This window comes from Lynx rufus, unplaced genomic scaffold, assembly GCF_022079265.1.
Source record: "Lynx rufus isolate CCGP_SWC_20201006 ecotype Redwood Valley unplaced genomic scaffold, mLynRuf1.p SCAF_9, whole genome shotgun sequence".
In the NCBI taxonomy this organism is placed as follows: domain Eukaryota; kingdom Metazoa; phylum Chordata; class Mammalia; order Carnivora; family Felidae; genus Lynx; species Lynx rufus.
In genome coordinates this window covers 19,988,357-20,014,940 of record NW_025814897.1, presented here as the reverse complement: position 1 = coordinate 20,014,940, position 26,584 = coordinate 19,988,357, and the positions used below count along the sequence as shown (strand labels likewise).

Here is a 26,584-nt window from a genome sequence, read left to right as displayed (position 1 = left end):
TTTTGGTATTGAACTGTCATTAATTGGGCAAATTGAGATACGTTATTTCATTTTTTCCAGGACACACAGCAAAGTGCTTATGGTCAGACATATGGTTCGAAAATAGTCTAGTCTGCAATGTTTGACAAATTATAAAGGAAATAATATTTTCTGGTTTTAATTAAAATGAGTCTTGATGGGATGCCTGGCTGGTTCAGTTGACAGAATATGCGACTCTTGATCTTGGGGTCATGAGTTCAAGCCCCACGTTGGGTGTAGAAATTACTTTAAAAAATAATAAAATTTAAAACCAACAAACTTGAGTGCTGCTATTCTGTAAATGTGTTGATACTTTGGGGAGGGAAAATTCTATCCACCGAAAATGTTTTTCTTTTTTTTTTTTTTTTTTCAACGTTTATTTATTTTTGGGACAGAGAGAGACAGAGCATGAACGGGGGAGGGGCAGAGAGAGGGAGACACAGAATCGGAAACAGGCTCCAGGCTCTGAGCCATCAGCCCAGAGCCCGACGCGGGGCTCGAACTCGTGGACCGCGAGATCGTGACCTGGCTGAAGTCGGACGCTTAACCGACTGCGCCACCCAGGCGCCCCCGAAAATGTTTTTCAAATATTTAACCTATTTTAACGGGTAGAAACAGATTGAAAAGAGGAGAGAAAATTGAATTTTCTTGTAGGGCGTAACATGATATAATGGGATGTTTCTCGAATTGCATGATGATAAAAATGCCTTGGGCCTCTAGCCAAAAAAGGCAGTTTGCTAGGGTCAGCCCCAGACCGATTAAGTCAGATTCTCACTTGAATCAGGAGCTACCTGTGTGTTTAACAAGCTCTCCAGGGTATCGTAAGTCAAGTTTGAGCAACACTGACAGTGTTCTGGAACAGAAATCAAGACATGTGGGAGCTAGCCTTCACCCTGCTACTAGCCGGTGTGGCTAGGGTCCTAGACGATTCTCCATAAATTGCTTGTTGACTATATTGACATATATTGACTTGCTTATGGAAGCAGGGAATGGATAGGTTGCATTGTACCATTTTTTATTTTATTCTTTTTTAAAATTTTATAGGGAGTACGAGCGGTGGAGAGGAGCAGAGGGAAAGTTGGCAGGCTCTGTGCTCAGCACAGAACCCAGTGCAGGGCTCGATCGCACGACCCTGGGATCACGACCTGAGCTGAAATCAAGAGTTGGACGCTCAACGGACTGAGCCACCCCGGTGCCCCTTATTATACCGTTTTTAAAATAGAGAATTAAGGAGTTTGCTAGACGGGACAGTCAGTGGCAGAGCTGAGAAGACAAACCAAGACTTAAGTCTTTGGTCTGATTTTTATTTTTTTCCCACATGAAATTCTCTCCAGCTACTTCCAGTTTTTGTATTTAAGGCTGTGTGGTGTCTGAGCATCTGATTTTCCTGTTGCTGCCATGCCCTTGCTTTAGGGTGATGCCTTATTTTTATACCCTGTCTCCTACCCCCTTAAGAAAGCCCAAGGAAGATGTGTAAGGCTCTCTGTGGGCCTCCCATGGGAGGTGTGAATTGCTTATGGTTAGTTTCTCACATTTTCACCTGGAAGAGTGCTGTTCCTTACAGGATTTTCTAACCCTTCCTGTCAAAGCACAGAGGGAAAGAAGTTTACTTCCCGTCTCGTGTCACATGGGCCATCATGGAACCAGCATCATGTTTGGACCTAGATACTGATTGTCCAGACCACGAACACATCGTCTAACATGAATGTGTGAGGAGGGCCAAAACCACTTTTACAGGAAACAGAAGTAAAAATGTCATCCTGGGACGTTTCATTTTAAGCCAGTGGAAAAAAAAAATCATGGTCCAGCTCTGAATTAAATTCAGGTAGAATTAATCACTCTGAAGGGTCACTCTGCTCTCTTTCCCAGGGGTGGTTTTCTGTAGTTTTCTCTGTTGGGTAAAAATGTATGGAAACATGGGTGAAAACAGAATGAACATAGGACTCAGGTGACCAGAGAATAAAATATCCTGACATTGAAACTAAAATTACAGTGTAGTCCAAAATATACTCATGCACTGCATTGAAGGCCATTCACACCCTGGCCCCAATCTACCTTTCAACCCCCTTTTCTACCCTGGCCCAAAATATACTCCTAGAAAATTCTTGCTGTATTTCAGGCACACAATACATTTTTTTGTAGTCGTAGTCTTTTTTATTTTTTTATAATGTTTTTGAGGATACTAGCTTTTTTTATTTATTTATTTATTTATTTATTTATTTAGAGAGAGAAAACACCAGTGGGGGAGGGGCAGAGAGAAGGAGACAGAGGACCAGAAGTAGGCTGACAGTGGAGAGCCTGATGTGGGGCTCGAAGTCCCAAACTGTGAGATCATGCCCTGAGCTGAGGTCAGACGCTTAACCAACGGAGTCACCCAGATGCCCCTTTGTAGTCGTAGTCTTACTGGGTCAGAGTTCATACTGCCCTCTCTGCCAAAAATCGCCTTTGTTCTCTGGGGAGATTCTGGTTATCTTCCGAGGCTCAGATCAAATCAGGGAGGAGTAGTGATAGCGATTAAGAACATGGATTCTGGAGCCAAAGCCTCAGTTTCCTCACCTGTGAAATGGGTATAATGACAGCACCCACTCATATGGTTGCTGTAAGAATTAAATTAATGTATGTAGTGCCTGGCACATACTTAGCCATTATCCTCGGTACTCCTAGAAAGAAGTCACCTCTCCGCTTTTCTTTGCCCCATAAGAGCTTTTCTTTTTCTTTGTTCTTATACTGGTTTTTATCGTGACTTGCATTATGTGTCTTTGAATACGCCTCTGTCTCCTTTGGTGGACTCCAAGCTTCCCGAAAACAGGGTTTGTTTCTCTCTACCTTGGTGTCCCTGAGGCCTGCTGGCACGGGTCCTTTCCCAGCAAAAAATGTTTTTAAAAATAGCCTTCTTGGGGCACCTGGGTGGCTCGGTTGGTTAAGCATCCGACTCTCGATTTCAGCTCAGGTCGTGATCTCACGATTCGTGGGATCGATCCCATGTTGGGCTCTGCACTGACCATGGAGCCTGCTTGAGAGTCTCTCTCCCCCTCTCTGCCCCTCCCCCACCCATGCCCTCTTTCTCTCTCAAAAAATAACCAATAAAAATAATAAAAATAGTTTTGAGGTGTAATTGACATAAGGAACAGTATGTATTTGAGGTGTACAATTTGATAAATGTTCACGTGTGTATATGCCCGGTCAAGATAGCGAACATCCCCATTACACCTACAAGTTTCCTCCTGCGTGTTGTAACCCGCTCCCCTGTCCCCCCCCCCATCACCTCCCACCTTGAAGCCGCCACAGATCTGCTTTCTGTCTCCATCAATTAGTTTTAATTTTCTAGAAGTTACATAAATGAAATCATACAGTGTGCACTTCCTTTTATCTTCTTTTGCTCGGCATATTTTGAGGTTCATCTGTGATGTTAGTGTGTGTTGAGGGTTCATTCATTCTAGGGCTGAGAAGTGGCTCATTCTATAAATGTACCATGGTTTGTTTCCCTGTTCACCTGTAGCTAGATTTCAGGGTTGTTTGCCATAGTAGAGGGTTTTTTTTTTGTTTTTATTTTTAAATTATTTTAAAGTTTATTTATCTTGAGAGAAGGGAGAGAACAAGCAGAGAAGGGGCAGAGAGAGAGAGGGAGACAGAGAATCCCTAGCAGCCTCCGTACCGCCAGCACAGAGCCCAATTTGGGGCTCAAACTCACGAACCGCGACATCATGACCAAGCCGAAGCCAGGAGTTGGATGCTTGACCGACTGAGCCCCCCCAGGTGCCCCTATCATGGTGTAGTTTTTAAATAATTATTTAGAGTCACCCCAGAACTGATTCAATGTAATAGACAAAGAGAACCTAGTATATTCCCATATTTGCTTTTCACGATCTCATTCCGACCAAAAAGTTCAAGTTAGTTAAATTAAGTGCTGGTCCTCAGTTGGCACTTGGGGTGTATACTCTGACGTGCCCCCCAGATTCTCCCTTGATCCCCCAGCAGCTGAAGGGATGGGACACGCCAGCTGGGTCTGGGAATTGCTCTCGGTGGGATAGACCCATCTCACCCAACATCCTCCCTCCAGCACGGGGCACTCAGGAAGGGACTTAGCGGTTCTGTCCTCTTTGTCCCAAGACGGAGCCGCTCCGAAGGGAAACATTCTAGCTCCCGACCTGTCTTCAGGATCCGGATCTGGAGAGGCCTTTGTCGTCCCTGTGTTTCACTCCAGTATCTTGCTTTGCTCCATCTTGCTTCCTTCACAAGTGTCCTCCCCAAAAGCATCTCCCATAAACCTGTGCGCACAAATCTCCTTCTCAACACCTGACCTGGGGAACCTGACCCCACGACAGCACTTGAAATAAATTGTCAAATGAGGGAGCGAATGAAAGGATAGACTCTCCATCTGAGATGTTCTTTTTGCTCTCAAACCTCAAAGGATGTTTGACTTCTCATTCTTCTGGAGCATTAAGGGAGACCCCGCTTTATTTTTTTTAATGTTTGTTTATTTTTGAGAGAGCAGGGGAGGGGCAGAGAGAGGGGGACAGAGGATCCAAAGTGGGCTCTGTACTGACGGGCTGACAGCAGCGAGCCTGATGCGGGGCTCGAACTCACCATCCGTGAGATGATGACCTAAGCTGAAGTTGGATGCTCAACCGACGGAGCCACCTGGGCGCCCCTAGGAGACCTTGCTTTAAATTGCACTGTGGGCGATGATGAGTGTATCTTTTTCACCCACCGGTGTGACATCTAACTTGTCACAGACCTTGACACACGTCACCATAGTCCAGCAGTCTGAGGTTTAAAATGGTCCGTGGGGGCAGTGCCGGAAGGCAGGCCGGTGACCCTGAGTGACACACAGTTGTGGTTTGCTCGGTTCTTTCCACCCCCTCGCCACCCCCACTTCACCCTGCAGCCCACAGGGGGTTCAGCAGAAGGTGGCTCTGGTGGCTGCTTAGCCGGGTGGAAGGAAAAGACGAGGTTGGAGTGCGGTGGTCATGGGGTGACCTGTTATCTGTACTCTGATGGGACAGGGTCTGCTGGCCACCTTGCGTGTGGGAGGCCTTGCAACTGACAGCCAGCGGGTCATTTTGATCTTCATTTAATGAAATCCTCCTACTGTGTTCCAGCACTAATAGGAAGTCACATTTCAGGGGGTGGGGGCGTGGGGACAGATTTTAGAGAAACAGACATCTTCTCTTTCCTGCCATCGCCTTGGTCAACGTCGGTTGTCAGAGGGAGGGGGAAAAAAAAAACTGAAAAGGGAGACATTGATGAAGTGCGTGAAAGGTGGCCTGCTTAAAGGGTCAGAAGCGAGACGGGATTTCCCCACGTGTAGAAGCCACCGGGCTTTTTGTTGCAATTAACAGAGGGCCTAAACTTTCTTGACATTTCACAGCTGCTGGGAGGAACCCATGGCCTTTCCCAAGGTCAAGGCCAGAAGTGGCCTCACCTGCGTTTCCCAGCAGATGCCTTGGGTGGGTAGTTCACACCTAAGTGGGGAGTCTACAGCTCTGTTGTAGACACGCAGGGTAGCTGCGGAGTTTCTCGAGTTGGGCAGCAGCCGTTGTAGTTGAGAGAAGGCTTTCATAGCAGCAGCAGAGCTTAGTGGGATGGGGTGGGGGTGGGGTAGGAGGCAGGCGGACAGACCTGGACTGTCACCTGGGCCCCGTCACTAGTGGCTTTGGAGCCCTGAATAACGTACTTGCTTCTTGGCATCAGTTTCCTCATCTGTAAAATGGGGAGAATTATAGCATAAGGTGACTGTGTGGTATGACTCAGAGACGGTATCCCAAGTGCCTAGCACAGAGGCCCATAAAAGATCTTCCATCGGTCTGGAGACTGCAGGGGGCTGGGGCTATATTCCATGCCCCCAGGAACCACCGGAGGTTAGATGCAGCTGCAAAAGGAGGGAGTCTGCCAAGCCTTTGTTCTAAAGACTTCTGCCTAGAATTGAATCACGTGGATCATTTCTGGAAACACACACACAAAACCCAAGTAAGAGTTGATTTCACAAGGAAACTGTGGTTTGGGGGAATGCACCACCGAACAGCCGGTGTGCCAGCTTTGGGCCTCAGCTCACATCTCTCTCCCGGGACAAAGGAGTTCCCTGGGGGTCCTTGGTCCCACAAATGAGGGGATTGAATGAGAGCAGTGGTTCCCAAACGGTACTTCGAAGAAACTGCGTATCTGCTAGGTGCCTCCGGGCCGGGCAATATGTTCCTTAAAGTTTCTTTACAAAAACGTTTTAAGCGATTAGTCCAGGCTTCGGAACCAGGTTGACTTGGCTCGAATGTCAGCTCTAACGTGTACTAGCCATGGGACTTTGGGTGAGTTACCGCACCTACGACTCCGTTTCCTCCTCTGTAAACTGGAAATAACAGAAGATTGAAGAACGCTTATGTCTGGTCAGTACTTAGAAAAGTGTTAGGTACACATAACCACTCAACAAATGCTATCATTTTGCCAGCCTCTGAACACCACTAATCCATTAATTTGTTATGCCCGGTAAACTAGTTTCTGGGCTGGATTCCTTGGGCTTCGAATCAAACCCGAAGATTTCACCGTGGTCTACGACAGGGGTTGGCGAACTTTTCCTATAAAGCACCGAGCAGCCTTAGGCTGTAAGCGAATGAGCATTGGCTGTGTGCCAATAAACTTTATTGATAGGCCCTGGAATTTGGATTTTATGTAATTAGCATGGGTCATGAAATAATATTTCTCTTTTGATTTTTTTTTAAGTTTATTTCTTTTGAGAGAGAGAGAGAGAGAGAGAGAGAATCCCAAGCAGGCTGCATGCTGTTAGCAGAGCCCAGTATGGGGCTCGATCTCTCGAACCATGAGATCATGACCTGAGCCTAAATGAAGAGTTGGACGCTTACCTGACTGAGCCGCCCCCCCCCCAAGGGGCCTCTCATTTGATGCTTTTTAACCACTTAAACTTATAAAAACATTCTTGTTTCTCCCTACTTTCTGCCACGCTTACTAAGTTTTAAAGCTCTCTGACCCCTTGTGTTCTCACCCAGCTAACTCCTTTTCACTTGGGGGCATCTGCGATCCCTCTGCCTTCCTGGAGCCTCCTCAGTTAGCTCTTGACCCTGACCAGCTTCTACTCAGCCTTAGCCGGGAGTTTCATTGCCAGCTTGCTGGGGGACCCCATACGTGACCTTATGTGACGTATGCCTTGCCCCGCATCCCTCCCGGAGTTACTGTCGTATAACGCAGTTTTCCTCTTAGACAACATCGATCAACGTCTGTAATTATCTTGTTTATGTATTCATGGTCTCTCTGCTCCATAAGAGCAGGGATCTTGCTGTATTTGCTACTGTAGCACCAGCCGGCCACCCTGCGAAGAACGTAGCATCTAATCAATATGGTGGAACGATGAATGAACCTCTGGCCCCAGTGTCTTCGTTTCTTTCACACAGTGAGTTAATAATGCCTGATTTCCTTACCTTGTAAAATTATGAGGCTCCAATGCCAACGTGTTTGTTTTTAAGACTATAAAGGGTGACACAAAAAAGGAAGGTGGTAAACCATTAAGGCAGCCTCTTCGTCAAACTCCGGAATTCAACCAACACACCCCCTTGCACCATTCTGACCGCAGAAGCCAATTTACGGGGATAACAGTAACGTGAGACTGGTATGCATGAGGCTACTTATAGTCCTTGCCCCTGATATTTTCCACAGATATGAAAACGGCTACATGTGTGATTTTACTCTTGGCTTTAGCAAAAGCAATTGTTTATTTATTAGCAAGTAGTGTCTTCTTCTTAGCATGTCCTATTAGGCTTTTAATTTACTTACCTAATTTTTTTAATGTTTATTTTTGAAAGAGAGTGAGTGTGAATGGGGGAGGAGGAGAGAGACAGAGAGAGAGAGAGAATCTGAAATAGGATCCAGGCCCTGAGCTGTCAGCACAGATCCCGATGCAGGGCTCGAACTCGTGGACTGTGAGATCATGACCTAAGCCCAAGTCAGATGCTTAACCGACTGAGCCCCCCAGGCGCCCCTAGGCTTTTCATACTCATTATCCCATTTCATACAACCATGCCGTAAAAACTTATGTGCCCATTTCGCAGGGGCAAACAGTCCAAGGGATCTAGCAAGCAGCTAAGCCAGGATAGCAATAACCCAGCTCTGACCCCAGAATGAGGGCTTCCTCTGTGGTACAGCATGTCGTTCTTCTCCAGTGATAGGCTGTGTTGATTCTCCTTCTCAATGTACGACTGGCACCCGGTGATCTACCTAAGCCTGTTTCTTTTCATGGTCAGGAGCAAGCCATCTGGGTTTTACAGGTTGATTTCTGGCAAAATGAAGTATTCTGTTTCTTCAGGAGGAAGACTGTTTTTTAGTCTTTAAAGAAAAAAAAAAGACATTTCGTTGATTGCAGCTTAAATCCAGAGCATACGGATTCATTCTCTCTGGATGTGCAGGCAGCCTTTCCTTCCATCACAAGAGGACAAAATGAGTTAGGGCGTCTGTCAAGCAGAGAGTGACCGAGGACGAGCCACAAGGCTAAACACACCCGGTCTTTTGTCCGATAGCAGCAGGAGCTGCTGTTTCCTCGGGCAGTAAACCGTGTCAGGGGAGTGGCTGGCTGTGTCCGTGAAAATCTGTGTTTGCGTCGGAGTATAAATTGGTACACGTGGCTTGTTCTGCATCAGCTTAATATATCCGTACCTCAAAAATGGGCTCTATTACGGCTTTGGGGAGTGTGGAACCTAGCTTGAGCTGGATTTTCCCTCTGTCTTACCAAATTCCTTTTTTATGTTTATTTATTTTGTGTGTGTGTGTGTGTGTGTGTGAGAGAGAGAGAGAGAGAGAGAGAGAGGGAGAGAGAGAATCCCAAGGAGGCTCCACGCTATCAATGCAGAGCCTGACACAGGGCTTGAACTCCTGAACTATGAGATCATGACCTGGGATGAAATCAAGAGTCGGATGCTTAACTGACTGAGCCACTCAGGCGCCCCTCATTTACCCAAATTCTTAGTCTGTGGATCATTCCTGGAGCACTTACGTCCTCAAAGTGAGCAGGGGTGAGGGGTGAAGGCTCACCTGTGGGCAGTGGGAGCATTTTGGAGCTTGTTTTCTCACTCCTGGGTGTCCCCTCTCCAGCCTGGGTGACTCGGAGAGCAGCCTCACCAGAGGGGACAAGAGAGACCCACAGTGCTGCTCGAGCGTCATCCCTCCATTTCCATCAGCAGCAAACGCCCCTCTGGCCCTCTGAGTGAGGGACCACACTCTTAATGGACATTGATGAAATAGGAATGACCACAGCAGCATCGAAAGACATGAAGGAAGAGAGACCACTCAGAATTTAATAGGAGATGGCTCTGGATTGACTGAGGACACAGCTCCTCTTTATTAAATCATCTATGAACCACTTCAACGGAGATGCTCGTGGAATGGAATGATCTAATTACACAGTATCCAGAGGAAGAACACACAGCCAGGAGAGCACGGAGGCCACAGGTCGTTTACAAGGAACTTGGCGATACAATTTGGTGCGGGTTTCCTTTTTTATAATTACAGACCTTTTTCTTCAAATAAATACACCCGGATCACATTGAATAAAAACCAAACCAAACCCCCAGAAACCAAAAAAAAAAAACAAAAACAAAAACAAAAAAACCGCACACGATACAATAGCCTTATAAATGAGAATGAAACGGATACACCTCCAGAAACAGCAGGTTGAGAATGGTCTATGCAGAACCAGAATGCTTTGGGATGGTGTTCCCATCTTGAGTGACAATCAGAGAAAAGAACCAGCACACATTTCCCATTATACGATTGTATCCTGTACAAAGTCTAAGAATAGTTCAAGACAGCTATAAAATTCTGATTTTTGTGGGGGCCGTGGCAGCTAAGTGGTTTTGTGTAACACATTTCTAAGAGCTGATTGTGTATTAAGTCTGACTACTTACTATTATTTTAAGCTTACATAGACTGAACACAACATTATATGTATTTAAAGATCACGTTATTTCCTCTGTGTTTCACAGCAGTTCTTTCCTTCCCTTGAATTTTCTTTCTAGCTAGTTACCTTTCCTAGGAAAAGTCATAATGGTGAAGTGTTAAAGAGAAGTAAACCCAATTTGAATCCTACGTTGAAACAGGAAAAGCATCTGCCATCACCGAACAAGATATCCGCCCCCCGCCATCACCTTTGTAAAGTGAATATTAACCTACGTAGATGTTAAATAGCTCTTTTCCCTACCCTCCAAGGCCAGGCTCATCATCCCTCCTGGCAAGGCACCCGGACTAAGCTAGCACCTCTCAGTTCTCATACGTGCAGGACTACAATTTAAATGCAAATAACCCTGTGCCTCATTATCTGAGAAGTTCGTGCAGACACAGTACAGTTGTGACTTTGCCTGTGAAAATAAAAGGAGGTTCATCTGTATTCGAACACACACATTACTTAGAGTAGATTCCAAAGAGCAATTCATCACTGATCTCAAATTAAACACTGGAGTTGCGGAGTGCCTAGGTTACGGAGGAATGCCTTCCTTTTTGCTACACAGGAGACGCTTTCCTACAAAGGCAAGGAGATAGGAACTTCTCTGACCATCGCTCTTCAGTGAGTACCCAGTGACACTGGGTAACTGGCCTTTAATAGGAACACAGCTAGTTGAGTGGAAAAGATACATTTATGGTAACGCTAAGCACAGCTGGATGACGATGTATATGCCTCCAAATACCACTGACGGGAAAATGACCACATCAGCTTGAAATGCGGGAAAATTATCCACAGTGATTTAGCAAACTGACCTCACTCCAGAAGATAGTATTTTTTGTTTTTTTATGTTTATTTTTTGCAAAATCATCTTCTAAATATAAGGTTATTCTAAAATAATTCTTTGGTTAAAGTATACTTCAAATAAAAAGTAGAAACTCCTCCAAGCCTTCCACTACAGGGTGAAAAATACCCCCCTCTTTTAGCCATCAGATGGCCATTTAATCAGCCATTCAGATTCTATGAATCTAAATGTAATGGAAAACACTGTATTCTAACTCCACACTGGGGTAAAGCTCCTAGCTACCGACGCAGCGATGGAGAAGAGGGCCTGGGAAAGTAAGACTCCCAGCTTGTGCATTAAAATGTGCCAATTATTCTAGTCCACAAGGAATAGACGTGGCATGTTAAAATCACCGAAACCCAAGTCCCATCTATGAATAATCCTGGGGCATTAGCCGGTTGATGTGGCACAGTAGGGCAAGCAGCAAACTGTTGCAGAGTTTCAGTCCCAGATTAAATCCTTCAGTTAATTTCATCTCTGTTCATTTCAGGTAACTTTCTACATTAAAAAAAAAAAATCCTCTCTACCAGAAACATTTGATTCTTCCTCTCTTGCATGTCCGTCCTTCCTTCCTTCCTTCCTTCCTTCCTTCCTTCCTTCCTTCCTTCTCTCTCCTCCCTTCCAGGTTTTGTTCTTAATAAATATCAGCCTCAGATCCAAAAGAACCACGCTGAACTTCAGGTTGTAATATCAACCTAGGATTTGTGGATGAAAATGAAATCATGTAATATACTTGTGCATTCCTCTTACTACACATAGATTCAACATGATTTTCAGAGAACTTCTCAGTTGGGAGTCCGAGTTTAGTTTTTTAAACAGGTATATGTGAAAAGAGAATTTAATAGGAATTCCAACCATTCAGACCATTTTGATAAGCAATCTAGAGGATTCAAGCAGAGGAATAAACTCTCTAATTCAGGGTTTTCCACCTAAATTATTCAGTAAGTGATTTCAGATCTGTGCCTCCTGCCCACGTAGATGACAGCCTAAGACTCCGTCCATATTGTGCTAAGGACAATAGATTGTTGCCCAGCTAACCTGGCCTGTCAGGTCATCTAGGACCAAGGCAGCCAAGAGCGAGGGAGGGCATGGCCTATTCTAAACTTTGTTCAGTTCAAGTACAGACCCTGCCGAGAACACACCGCTAAAGCTTTCAAGGAAATCGGACGTGAAGTGTTCAAGCATTATTCTGAGCGTTGGAAGTCCATGAAAATTTGTGGAGAATCTAATAAATGTGACAGATCTGGTTAAACAGTGGATTCATTTCATGACAGATAAAAGAACGAACAGCAGTGATGTTACATCGGCTGTAACGTGATTTTTCTCTTAAAGCCTTTTAAGAGAAAGGAGTATTTCCCCCATTATAAGGTTAAAACTTTTCTATTACTCAATGGTATCCGCCCAGAGTACTTTTATACCCAGTAGCGGGATCAGTGTTTGTGCAGTGCTGGAAGAAATCAAGATTGTTTCTTAAAACGTAGAATTCATGACCTATGTGTCCAAGTGACTTAAAAAGAAAGAAAAACCAACTGTAAGCCTCTTGCTGATTAACATACATAGCCAGCATCCTTTTACTTCTTTTTAGGAATCCTCAAATGCCAGTTTCAAACAGGAGCATAGATCTATTTTTACATACTGGGTTTTACGTCTATTTGGGTTTTGAAGCTTATTCAAGTGCTACAACGTCTATTGATTTGTTTTGCACTAATGTTTCCTTTAAACGTCTGGGACTTTTGCACACATATTCTATCTAGTGAACTACACTGTACCAGACCATTGTCTGTTGCCAACAGTCAGCTAGTCACACAATTAAATACACATTGATAACTGACGTTTTGGTTTGATTGTCATTTATTTTTCTTTTAAATAGACTCCCTCTGAATTTGGGAAGCAAGGTATGAGGAGAAACCACAGGATATGGCTCTCCCACCTTTTCTTAAGTAGCCCTACCTACATATTTTAAGTTATAGAAAAACACACAAACGAATAAAAACGACAGCACAAACAGCGATCGTGACTGTCATCCTTTAAATTAGTTCCCTGACTTCAATATACTTCCCTGGTATAACCGACCCATTGGTGGATGTTCTGCTATGTTTGACAGGTACCCTAAGTGTACAATGACCTGACCCTTGGAATGGTTTGTAAAGATGTCCATATTGCACAAGAATGAGCTGCTTGCTGACTCAAATAATGTATCAAATGTACATGCTTTCAAATCGTCGACATCCTTAACCAGTTACCACAGTCTAGACTCTATGGGCAAAGACAAGCAAATCATGGCCGTTTGGAAGTGCTGTGACATGGAAAATTCCAGGTGACTTTATATTTTGCAAGTTCTTTGCTCCTACAGCTGAATACTTCACACGTTTACCTTCCTCCTGAGTCTCCAAAAGTGCTTTGTCTCCCATTTCACAGACAGAAGCAAGGGGGAAGGGCTGTAGCAAAAAGCCGTAGCCAGCTGTTCTAGAGACAATGTGGTGGTACCGGGGTGGATGTGAGTCCTCAAGCAGGCGTCTTGAGCCAGCAGCACTGGTGGGTGGGTCACGTTGAGGGTAGAATTTGATGGGGAATCTAAGAATAACTCTGCAGGGGCATGTTTTCTAAGAACGGTCAAAGAATTCTTCAGCTTGGCTTTGCCTAACTGGAACATGGAGTTAAAAAGAAAATCCCATCACCAAAATGGCAGCTCAGTGTCCCTCCAGTTGGATTCTGGACTTACTCCCTCATCCTGAACCTTTCCTTAGTGCGAGCTGACCGCTCCCTTTGGGAGCGCTCTAACTCCTTGGCCATGCGTAGAAGGAAGGAAGAAACCCATCCTTTGCCGTAGCAGCTGCCTCGATTTGTGAAGACAATTCTCGAAAGCCTGGTTAGCTAGGTAAGCATCCAGAGAGAATGAATTTTATCCCTGAATCAAGTCTTTTTCTCCTTCACACAGTCTCATCATGAGAGCTTTAAAGCGTGAAAGGAAATATGCTAAATTATTCTGAGCTGTCCACTGAGAAGGTGGTGCAGACTTTCCCACTGTTACTAAACACACAGAAAGACCCTTCTCCCAAAGGCTTGCTGAAGCCTTTCCATCTCATTCACTGGTGTGGCTTATTCCTGTAGCAAGGTCTCTCTCCAGTTAAAGCCCCCAGTTGGTCCATGGGTAAGAGGAAGGATAGGCGGGTCTGTCAGCTGCCATATTCCAGTTTCTCCCAGTTCTTCACAGGAACAAAACCCCAGGTATGGGATCTGAAGTCAGAGTAGTAAAGATAGGGAAGAATAGAAAACAGAGGTTTAATGCTTTAACTTTTACCTAGACACAAAGATCTTCAGGTGGCCCATGAGAATAAAGAGTATTCACTGGGGCGCCTGGGTGGTTCAGTCCGTTAAGCATCTGACTTCGGCTCAGGTCATGATCTCACAGTCCGTGAGCTCGAGCCCTGCATTGGGCTCTGTGCCGACAGCTCAGAGCCTGGAGCCTGCTTCGGATTCTGTGTCTTCCCCTCTCTTTGACCCTCCCCCCGTTCATGTTCTGTCGCTGTCTCAAAAATAAGCAAACATTAAAAAAATATATATTCACAGGCATTAATAGGGGCTCGGTAGACCTGCGTCTCTTCGAAGAGTCAATAAAGACAAATGAGATGGACAAAGCTGACAAATTAGAGGGAAGAGTATTTACACTGCAAGGGGATTCATCGGAAGGCTTTATTAAATGGTGAGCTCCCTAGTGTAATTAAGTAATTGTTTATAGATTGCTTCTTGATTGTGTGGGAGGAAAGAGGGCAATAATGCAGAAAGCTGAGGTGCTCAGAGTTGATTCTTAATTGCAAATCAAGCTAAAAATGCAGCTTGGACATTTCAGAAATAATATTTGGGCAATGAGAGAGTGGATGCTATTTTTAAAAATATTTCACCCAGTTTTGTCCTTTTTTTTTTTTTTTTTTTTTTTTGGCATGGGCACCTATAACATTCAAAGCGGGAGCTGTGCCATTCCTAAATTCAGCTCGAAACGTATTTTTGCGTGTCACCAGAGCTGCAGTTACACACAAAAGCAAAAATCTCTGCCCTCAAGCAGCTTACGGAGTCACGGGGAGACGTGGACGCATAAATAAGCTTTTAAAAACGGAGAAGAAGAATCGCAATTGAGTTTGGGTCAGGTTCTCCGGGGGCAGATACAGGAAGCACGTAAGTCAGCCTGGAGGGAAGCGTGTGGGAGGGCGACTGACAGGAAAGCCTCTTGCACAGGCATGAGAAGGAAGAAGCCAGATGTGTTGGTCAGTCTCATGGGTTTTGTCTTGTGGCCTTGTTCCTGGTTTGCCCAACAGCCCGATCGTTTAAAAAAAAAAAAAAAAAAAAATTTTTTTTTTTTTTTTTTTAACATTTATTTATTTTTGAGAGACAGAGCACAAGTAGGGGACGGGCAGAGAGAGGAGACACAGAATCCGAAGCAGGCTCCAGGCTCCGAGCTGACAGCACAGAGCCCGACGTGGGGCTCGAACTCACGGACCGTGAGATCATGACCTGAGCCGAAGTCAGACGCTTAACCGACCGAGCCACCCAGGCGCCCCCAGCCTGATCGTTTTAAATCACTGCTTGCTTTGGCCTACCTGCCAGGCCCTCTCTTCTGGCTGAGGCTTCAGATGGTCCGTGTTGGTCCACTCCCCCCTCTTCATCCAATCCATGGCCCCCCGAGGGAAATCCAGACAGTCTGCTGGTAATTCTTAGCTCCTTTCTAAATGTGCACTCTTAGCAACTAAAACCAGCTCAAACACATCTCTCTTCCACAAGGCCTCATAAAGTGCCTTACACAGAGCACCACTCAGGACATCTTGGTCGAGTGAATCAATATGTGCGTATTCCCGGCTCAGGATAAACTCGTGCTGCAAACAACTTAGCTACCGGCCAGTCATCGAACTGCTCTGAGACTACTTGGCACCACAGGCCTCCGAAATGTAAGTGTGAATTACCTTTCGGACCATTTGTACAAAGTCCTTGGAGTTCTGGGGTGACAGACCCTGGAGCTGGCAGGTACATGCTTCAAGGGAAGACGCGTGAGCCACAATCAGGATGTTATTTCCTGGAGAAGAGGAAAAAAAAAAAAAAGGCAAGGGACTGGGAAGACCATTCCTATAAAGACCTATGTTAACTCCATAAATACTGGAAGACGAATGTTCCAGGGAGGGACAAACATTCTCAAGAATGAGACAATTTGGCTACGCGATTGTTAAGGCAGCCTAACATCATTAAAAAACAAACAAACCAACCCTTTTAATCTTAAAATAACTGTAGATGCACAGGAGGTTATAATTATGTATATATACAATATATAAATATTTACAATATATTAAGTTATATAATGTATATACATATATATGATTATATATGTATGACCTCTATACTGTGTAACGTGTACATACACAAACATATATTGTGTGTGTGTATCGTATATATACTGTATACTAAACTGTATACTATATACACACACACATACGCACACCAAGGAGGTCCCATATTCCGGTCATCCAGCCTCCTCCAGTGGGAACATCTTGCCTAGCTATGGTACCCTAGCTCAATCAGGACGTGGATGCTGATACAACCTACTCGGTTTATTTCGGTTCCACCAGGTTTAACCAACGATCTCCTGTGTAACTCTTCGTAACCTCCACAATCAAGGTACAAATTATCCTGTGTCTGTAGGGCTCTCTGCCACTTCTAATAACAATTCTCAATGTCACCACTATAGAATTGGGTGAGCACTTCATACCTTGTGGCTGATAGAATATGCTGATGAGTATCTTTACAGTGGGTGCATAGGAGTAGTAATGAAGTGAGTGGTTTATCAATGTTTAAAAAATTTTTATTTTTGAGAGACAGAGGGAGACACACACACAGAACCTGAAGCAGGCTCCAGGCTCTGAGCTGTCAGCACAGAGCCCGACACTGGGCTCGAGCTCATGAACCGTGAAATCATGACCTGAGCCGAAGTCAGACGCTTAACCGACTGAGCCACCCAGGCGCCCCGAAGATAAGTAACTTAAAAAGGAATGGTAATGCGCAGACGCTTTTGTAATCCTTTTTTATCTAAAAATTTAGAGTGAATTGTCTTATGTATCGCTTAATATTTGAGTTCAGTGTTTATAAGACTCAATAGGGAACATACTGGAATCTTCCAGAACACTACTTTTGGTCAGTGCTAGCAGTGACCGTGTATTGGCGAAGGTGTGTTTGTGTGTGGGTACCTGTGCCCCTGGATCAACTTATAGGCAAAATAGTGTTATGCAGAATTGTAAACTATTTCATACAGTAACTAAGTCTGGTGTATTCCTATGGAATATCTGCCATTTTAGCTACTCAAGAGAGAATATTAAAATTTAACGTGAAAGTATCTACATGAAAGTCTAGAACTACTTTTCTTTCTTATTAAGCAAGTTAGAATATCTTGAATAGCTTATTAACCAGGATGGAGAAATGATCACATATTTAACATTTGTTTATTTATTTGAGAGAGAGCACAAGTGGGGAAGGGGGAGAGGGAGGGAGGGAGGGAGGGAGAGAGAGAGAGAGAGAGAGAATCTCAAGCAGGCTCTGCACTGTCAGCACAGAGCCCGACGCGCAGGGCCTGAACTCACAAAACCGTGAGATCGTGACCTGAGCTGAAATCAAGAGTTGGACGCTTAACCAGCTGAGCCACTCAGGCGCCCCTAAATGATCACATTTTTAAATATGGAGTCCAAAATAATACCACCTACCTTTACTTTTACATTCACTTATTATTTCTTTTGTTACTTGGAAACTTCTACTAATATAAGTGTCATAGGATTCTGAAACCACTAATTTGCCGACTGGAATGTGAGGTCTGTAATAGAAAAATGAACAAAGGCAATGAAAACATTTTGATCCCAAGACAAAGCAACTGATATTATTCTAAACTTTTTCTTTCAAGACCTTTCTGGAGTTCCATGTTTCTGTTCACCCATTTCCCTAGAAAGGATGGACGTATAGGGAAGAGTATTTCCACTACATGGAAGTGGGGTCCAAACGTACACAATGCACAGAAATAAAGGCTGTGCATGTGTGGTGTTAGAGTGACCGGCTGCAAAATGAAACATTTTTCATTTGCAGATATCACTTGCAGGATAATTCATAAGCAGTTTGACTAATCTTACCATCAGTGCTAGGTCACATTGCTAACGGGAAGCAGAGGTTAGATTGATTTCTTTCTTTCTTTCCTTCCTCCCCTTTCTTTTCTTTCTCTCCTTCCTTCCTTCCCTTCCCTTTCCTTCCAACATGTTAACTGTTCTTTTCTTTTTCTTTCATGTTTTATTTATTTATTTTCTGAGAGAGAAAGAGAATGAGCAGGGGCGGGGCGGAGAGAGGACAGAGACAGAGAATCCCAAGCTGGTTCTTGGCTGTTAGTGCAGAGCCTGAGGCGGGGCTCGACCTCACCAACTGTGAGGTCATTACCTGAGCGGAAAACCCAGAGTCGGATGCTTAACCGACCGAGCCACCCAGGCGCCCCCCTCTCTTTCTCTCTTTAGATCACCGGAGATTTCCTAAGCCTCTCTTCTGTAGCCTTACCCATGAGAAGCTGTAAGGATAGGTTTTATTTATTTTTACATTGTTTCCAGCTTTATTGGGATAGAATTGACACTTACCGTCATGAAAGTTTAAGGTGTAAAAGTGTTGATCGGATACCCTTACATACTACAAGACGATTTCCACCGTAGTGTTGCCTAGCACTTTCGTCACGTCACATAATCAGTTTCCTTTTTGTGGTGAGAACATTTATGTTCGACCATCTTGGCAACTTTCAAGTATGTAATACAATATTATCAACTACAATCCCCACAGTGTGCATTAGATCCCCAGAACTTATCAACTAGAAGTTTGTACACTTTGGCCGACATCTCCCCATCCCTGCCCCCGCTCCCGTTTCTACCACATTCTTACTCCTGTTTCTTGGAGTTTGGCTTTTTAGATTCCATAAACGAGTGATATCATGCGCAGATACCTCTTTGAGATCCTGTATTCATTTCCTTTGAATATTTGCCCAGAAGTGGGATTGCAGGATCCTACGGGAGTTCTATCTTTAATTTTTTAAGGAATCTCCATATTGTTTCCCATAGTGGCTACGCTGACCTACATGTTCACCAACACTCAACTGCTCTTTTCTTTTTGATGACAGCCATTCTGACAGGTGTGAGGTGGTATCTCATTGTGGTTTTAAATTGCATTTCCCTACTGGAGAGTGTGATGCTAAGTGAAATAAGTCATACAGAGAAGGACAGATTCCATATGTTTTCACTCCTATGTGGATCCTGAGAAACTTAACAGAAGACCATGGGGGAGGGGAGGAAAAAAAATGGTTAGAGAGGGAGGGAGCCAAAACATAAGAGACTCCTAAAAACTGAGAACAAACTGAGGGTTTATGGGGGGTGGGAGGGAGGGGTGGGTGGGTGATGGGTATTGAGGGCACCTGTTGGGATGAGCACTGGGTGTTGTATGGAAACCAATTGGACAATAAGTTTCATAATAAAAATTGCATTTCCCTGACCACATGATATTGAGCATCTTTTCATGTACTTGTTAGCCATTTGTATGTCATTTTTGGAAAAATATTGGTGAAGTTCTGCCCATTTTTAATCAGATTTTTTTTTTTGGTACCAGTTCTTCATATGTTTTAGATATTAACCCCTTATCAGAGGTAGGATTTGTACATATGCTCTCCTATTGTGCAGGTTGCTTTTTCATTTTTTAAATTCTTTTGCTTTGCAGGAGCTTCTTAGTTTGATGTAGTCTCACTTATAAATTTTGGCGACTGTTACTTGTGCTTTTCGTGTCCCATCCAAAAAATTGTTGCCAAGAGCAATGTCAAGGAGCTTTTTCCCTATGTTTCCTTCTGGAGGTTTTATGGTTTCAGTCGTTACGTTTTAAGTCTTTAATCCATTTTGAGTTAATTTTTGTGACTGCTGTGTCTGCAGGCTGTTATACTATTTTCCCAACACCATTTATTGAAGAGACTATCCTTTCCTCACTGAGTATCCTCGGCTTCTTTATCAAATGTTAGTTGAATGTATTGGAGGGTTTATTTCTAGGCTATCAATTCTTTTCCATTGGTCTGTGCCTATTTTCATGCCAGTACCATACTGTTTGGATTACTATAGCTTTGTAGTATAATTTGAAGTCAGGAAGTGTGATGCTTCCAGGTTTGCTGTTTTTTGTTGGGTTTACTTTGGCTATTTACGATCTTTTGTGGTCTCATACAAATTTTAGGATTGTTTTTTCGATTTCTGTGGAAAACACCGTTGGGATTTTGATAGGGATTGCATTTAATCTATAGATGGCTTTGGGTAGAATGGACATTTTAATATTATTAATTCTTCTGGTCCATGAATATGGGATATCTTTCTATTTGTGTCCTCAGTTTCTTTCATTAGTCTTGCAGATTTCGGTATACAGATCTTTCACCTCTTTCGTTGAATTGATTTCTAAGTATTTTATTGTGTTTGATGCTATTGTGAATGGGATTGCTTTATTTCTCCTTTAGGTGTGTTGTTGTTAGTGCATAGAAACACAAATGATTTCTGTACGTTGATTTTGTATCCTGCAACTTTACTGAGTTTGTTGACTAGCTCTGACAGCCTTATGGTAGTCTTTAGGATTTTCTATATATAAAATCATATGATCTGCAAACAAAGACATGGATGCCTTTTATTTCTTTTTCTTACCTGATTGCTTTGGATAGGCTTTTTCAGTACTTTGTTGAATATGAGTGGTAAGAATTGGCCTTGTTCTGACGTTAGAGGAAAAGCTTTCAGTCTTTTGCCATTGAGTTTGATGTTAGCTGCAGGCTGGTTGTATATGGCCTTTATTATGTGGAGGTGTATTCCTTCTACACCCAATTTGTTGAGCATTTTTATTATGAAGGGATGGTATATTTTGTTAAATGATTTTTCTTCCTGAGGTGAACATACAATTTTACCTTTCATTCTATGTAGTGTATCCTATATTGATTTTTGTATGTTGGACCATCCTAGCATCTGAGGGATAAATCCCACTTGGTAATGCTGGCCTTGTAAAATGAGCTGGGGAGTTGAAAGGATAGGTTTTGCAAGCAGCTATTAGGTCCATTGGGTCTGTGAGCTTATAAAATCTTCACCAGTCTTTTCTTTCTTATTTTGAACACAGACTGTCCACCTGGAACTGGGAAAAGCTCGGGGAACACAGAGACAAAGAGAAACCGAGTTTCTGTGCTTGAGGAGCCCTCAGTGTGTGGTCGGGGTGAACCGGCTGTCGATGTAAATGGTAATTATGACGCATTGTACGAAGCCATATAAGGGGATGATCAATGCAGGGCCCTCCCATCTTGGTGACCCTGCATGTCTTCAATCCCGGCCACTTCTGCCGCTCCCCTCTCCGTTTACTACTTAGGGTTGCTAGCCTAGGAGATGTGTATCTTGTTTTTGAGTACAACTGTGTCATATTTTCTGTCTTATTTTGTCTTTCACTGTTGGTGTTTAGTGGAGGGTTGATGGAGGTGGTAGTGAGTTATCAAAGTGAATTTGCGTGGCATCTTGATCAGAATACATTACTGCTACCACTGCAAAGGTTTACTAAAATACTCCCACGTGTCAGGCTCTGTACAAAGTGCCTTACTTGCATTCATTGAGTATAGCCCTCCCAGCGACCCTTTGGCAAATCCCGTTCATGGTTGACAAGACAGGCTCAGAAAGTTTAGAGATGAGTTGCCTATACTTAACATCGTTAGCAACTCTTAGGACCTGGATTTGAACCTGGGTCTGAGATTAATACTGGTAAACTTATCCTCCATTTTGGATGGCTTCTGAAAGTGCCTCCCTTCCCTCACCCCCCGAAGGTTGCCCTTCTGTGCACTTGGGTTTACTGTCCAGAGAGGAAGGATGCTATTCCATTTGAAGGAAACCTGCCCGCATCGAAATCCCATTCCCTCAGCAGGCATACTTCTCCTAGGAAACAACCTTCTGTGTCTCACCATACCCTGGGGATAGGGGGAGACATGAATCACCACTTTTAGGGACGCACCCCATTGTTCTGAGCAAGCTCTTTCTTCCATCATCACCTCTCATCTAGTTCCGTGGTCTTCCGGGAGCCCCAGACAGTGACAAAAGGCCACTTTGTGTGGTCTAGGAAGTCCTTTCTTTCCATGGTGAGATCACATTGTAATGTGGGAGATTTGTGGAAGTAAAGAGCAGGTAGATGCTGGGATCGAGTTCCTCCTGGCTAATTGCCGCCTTTGTCTGTTCTTGCCTTGAAGTTGAACCCATGAAAGGCTTACCACGTTTGAACTAGTTCTGATGGGGGTAGGACAGAGTCCACGCTTCCTCACCCCTGTCTACAAGCACGCGCCATGCCTCCAGCCACAACCGCAGGACTCATGGACTCCACTCAGAGTCAGGTAGGCCTCCAACCACCAGCTAGACCTGGAACCCAGGGAACCGGGTACTCGGGTAGCCTTCCTGGAATAGTATTCTTCCCAGTACGCACTCTGTTCCACACTTTGATCTAGGCTATAGGGTGGACTTCTGCCTTGAGCCCCACACCAAAGTATGATTCGTTGCCCCTCTAACACTCCAGACTCATGCCCCATCCACACCTAGTCAGAGCCCTATTCTGAAGCCCTACCCAACTGGTGTATATTTTATTTTTTCTGCCTTGGTCCTTCTGGCCCAGCTCCCTAAGACTGGGGCTGCTTTTCACACCCAGCCCCCAGGCTCAGTCTTGGTGCCTGTGGATGATGCTTGGATATTAGTCACCAGGCTGGTTTTCCTTAACCTGTTTCTGTCCCACCTCCCTCCTGTTCCAGAGTGACGGGGCTCTTTCTCTTTCACTGGTGCCTTCTTGACTGATAATACCCTATCCATCCTTGCCCCTCTGCCCACCACATTTATTCAATCATTTAGGCATCACTATGTGCTTTAAAAGGCCTGCTCGCTTGGCATAATTAATTTCAGAGGGAATTTAGAGGCCATGCCTCTCACTTGCTTTACTGTTGACTTTTACAGAGTTAGAGGCTTCATCTCTTTCTCTCCCCCCTCATATACAAAAATGATCGGATGGAATTCTGATTTTCTGTAGGGGAAAAGAAAATCTGGAATAAGGATCACGTCCTGGCCCCCAAGGTGGTGTGTGGGTCTGCGTGTGCATTGCAAGGCTCAGACAGGGTGATTCTGGAAACTCTGTAAAATCAGCTTGGGAGGAACTGCAGGATGCATTTAAGGGGAAACCCAAGACATAGACTTGCCCCAGGATGGCCTGGGAGGTGCTGCGTGGTGAGTGAGGAAAATCATTTCACCAATGTTGGCAATCACTCACCCTCTTTCCAGCCCGGAGGGATGAGGGCTGTTGGACAACAATTTATTGCATTTCCCCCAAAGGACAGAAAAACAGTTGCCACAGGGTAGATAGGACAAACTGTGAAGTACAGTTCAGCCTTGAGCAATACAGGTTTGAACTGCATGCGTTCACTCATACGCATGGAATTTTTTTTTTTTTAAGTAAATACAGTACTGTCCCTTTATTTTCTTTGATTTTCTTAACATTGTCTTTTGTCTTCCTTAGAACATACAAAATATGTGTTAATTAACTATTTATGTTACCAGTAAGGCTTCCAGTCAACAGTACGGTGTGAGTAGTTGAGTTTTGGGGAGATCAAAAGTTCTACGTGGATTTGACTGTGTGGGGGTCAGCTCCCCCACCCCCTGTGTTGTTTCAGGGTCAACTGCCTATTGGTAGGGGATCTGATGGATTTCATTGTATTTTTGAGGAATGCTAATTCCTTTAAGCAAGTAGCACTTATTAATTAACTTAGGGGGTAACCTGAAGTTTCATTTACAGAAGAGGAAAATGAATATGGAAAAAAGGCATTTTCTCCTATCTTGGCCAGAAGCTCACATTGCTTCATTTGTGGTTGGGGTAGGTATTTGAAATGAAATGTCAAGGGACACCACAAGGAGGACATTTCTGCTTCAGTTGGTCACTTGCTTCCAATTCTGCCTTACGAAACATGAACTTAATTCCCCACCACGATGATCGTGAATATCCCTTTCTCAGGGACATTTTACAAAATGCCTGAGTGGCGTTTTGATAGTTAATTGTTTACATGTGGATTATTCGTTTGTGATCAATCTGCAAACATTTCTTTTTACTCCCCGCACAGACTGGTCTAATGGCAAGAAGCAACGAACTAGGAATGGGGAAGACGGTAAAGCAGGTTATACAGTTCCTGACATGCAGAAAATGATCAATAGAGGTTAGTTGTTGTAATCATTGTTAGGTGTGGCCACTTAAACATATGACTTTAGGCAAGCTGCTGGGACTCTCTTATAGATTAGAGTGGCTTGCCTACACTCTGGGGTTCCAGCAATAGTAAATGAAGATAAAGACAATTAGAAAATGCTTTGAAAGAGGACAATCCAAGGCAAGACCTTGTGATTTCCCTTATCACCCAACAAGCTTCTGGAACCACATCATCACTAGCCGGTGCATAATCCTGGAGTGCAAAGTGGTTTTATTATTCCCTGAAAGAGATATAATAAAGTCAGGAAAGTCCAATGTGTGGGGCTTTCCTGAATATAAGGGAACTATATATATATACATATATGTATATATTATATATCATATATATGTATATATATGTGTATATATACATATATATGATATATATGGATATATACACCATACATATGTATCTATATATATATATATATATATACACACATATATATACATATATACATATATATGTATATATATGGTGTATATAGATACATATATATGATATGAATATCATATATATGTATATATACAGCATATATATGTATCTATATATACACACATATATATACATATATACATATATATGTATATACATATATATGTATATATGGTGTATATATATAGATACATATATATGATATGAACAACATATATATATATGTTATATGTATAACCTTAAATATAAAGGGATGCTGGCTTTCTCCAGTTGTGGTTTTTCAAAATCAGAACTTGACTTCCACCAATATGGACAACTGCCGACAGGCTACATCTAGTCCTTCCTCTTCGTGGTTAGCCTGGCGTAGAAAAGTGCTTCCGCGGGGCGCCTGGGTGGCGCAGTCGGTTGAGCGTCCGACTTCAGCCAGGTCACGATCTCGCGGTCCGTGAGTTCGAGCCCCACGTCAGGCTCTGGGCTGATGGCTCAGAGCCTGGAGCCTGTTTCCGACTCTGTGTCTCCCTCTCTCTCTGCCCCTCCCCCGTTCATGCTCTGTCTCTCTCTGTCCCACAAATAAATAAACGTTGAAAAAAAAATTAAAAAAAAAAAAAAAAAAGAAAAGTGCTTCCGCATCGACTCTGGGAAGTAGCAGCGCGGAGGGTTACCTGTAGGTTGTATCAACACTCAGGTTGGCTGCAGCTAACTCTGATGGAGGTATCCACGCAGGTAAGGTGTTCCCAGCAACCCATTTTGTCCACTCAAATAAGCCAGGCTCTACACGGATCTTCAAGTGATTTTCTTGTTGTAAACCTTAGAGGTAAAATAAAATGAAGATGAAGGCAATACCACTGTGTTCTCAGTGGAGAAGTAAATCAGAGGCCAAGTTGTTATAAAACTTCGGGTAAATCTGTTCTCTTTTACCCGTTGCTCTACACGGCTATAAGAAGGTGGAAAGCATGTGGGTTTGGACAAGGGTTTTTAATTTCCATGTGTGACAGACATTCGAGTTTAATACTCTGGCCACACCAACAGGATGTATGCTGGCTTTAAGTGGTCTCTGACTTAAGGAAAAGAACACAAGTCCTTCCCCCATATAATGTATACACTTCTGTGACTACAATTCCTTTTTCTAAGGTAAGTCCCAAGGTTGCCTTACTAAGGAACTTAAGGGGTGCCTGGGTGGCTCATGGCTTGAGCATCCGACTCTTGATTTTGGCTCAGGTCATGATTCCAGGGTTGTGGGATCGAGCCCTGTGACTAGCCTGCTTAAGATTCTCTCCTTCTCTCTCCCCGACTCTCTCTCTCTCAAAAACAAACAAACAAAATTTCAGAAAGTCTCTTAGCAACCACTACTCTACAATAGCTTACACTGTATTTGAATATCATGTAAGTTACTCATTTTCTCTACCAGAAAATCCAATGTTGAATATTTGCAAGTGCCAGTGCACAAGTCTTGTGTTTTTTCAAAGGGTAATTACCCACAGAGTGGGACTGGTCCCTTTTCAACATTCTTTGTATTGCCTTTTGCCCAGTTTTTCCGTGCAAATTTAGTACATACGGTATTTTAATACACACATGCATTCTGGTTTACTTAAGGAAGTCTCAAAGATAGTGTAAATTCTTCATTGGCTTGGCTATTTCTGGCTCTTTTGTTTTTTTGGTATAAGTGAGTAGTTCCCCTCTGTTTCTACTACTCTTCCTTCCCGTGAAATGAGAATGGAGATCCCTGTAACTCAAGCACCCCGAGATTTTCGGGTGAAAGTTGTGTATCTTTAGTTAATTGGATGACTTTAAAAGTACCATTGCTATAAAGAAACAAGGATGATTAAGATTTGTAGACACTTAGGAGCATCGTTGCTACTATAAACGAGAAGCAACCAGAGCGGAGTGGGAGGAAATGATTTCACTGTTTCACTGCAAAAAAGGGATCACTCTGTAGGCTCCAAATTATTGCTAGACAATGATATTCTACAAGGCTACCGTTCATCCAAGAGGGCTTTGCATTTTCAAGAGAAAAATTGTTTATCCTTTCATCTTATTTAGGCCACCAGAG

General features: G+C 43.6%; 1 protein-coding gene across 2 annotated transcripts in view; it reads right to left on the bottom strand.

Moving 5' to 3' along the window:
* Nucleotides 1-9,309: 9,309 nt before the first annotated feature.
* Nucleotides 9,310-26,584, bottom strand: part of UBASH3B (ubiquitin associated and SH3 domain containing B) — a 140,216-nt gene continuing 122,941 nt past the window's right edge. For both annotated transcript variants that reach the window (XM_047071215.1, XM_047071216.1), the window contains exons 11-14: nt 25,197-25,341; nt 17,534-17,640; nt 15,752-15,861; nt 9,310-14,033 (exon numbers count right to left, since the gene is read on the bottom strand). In XM_047071215.1, the coding sequence (XP_046927171.1) occupies nt 13,896-14,033; nt 15,752-15,861; nt 17,534-17,640; nt 25,197-25,341 (500 nt within the window). In that variant the 3' untranslated portion in view covers nt 9,310-13,895. The remainder of the gene's footprint in view (nt 14,034-15,751; nt 15,862-17,533; nt 17,641-25,196; nt 25,342-26,584) is intronic.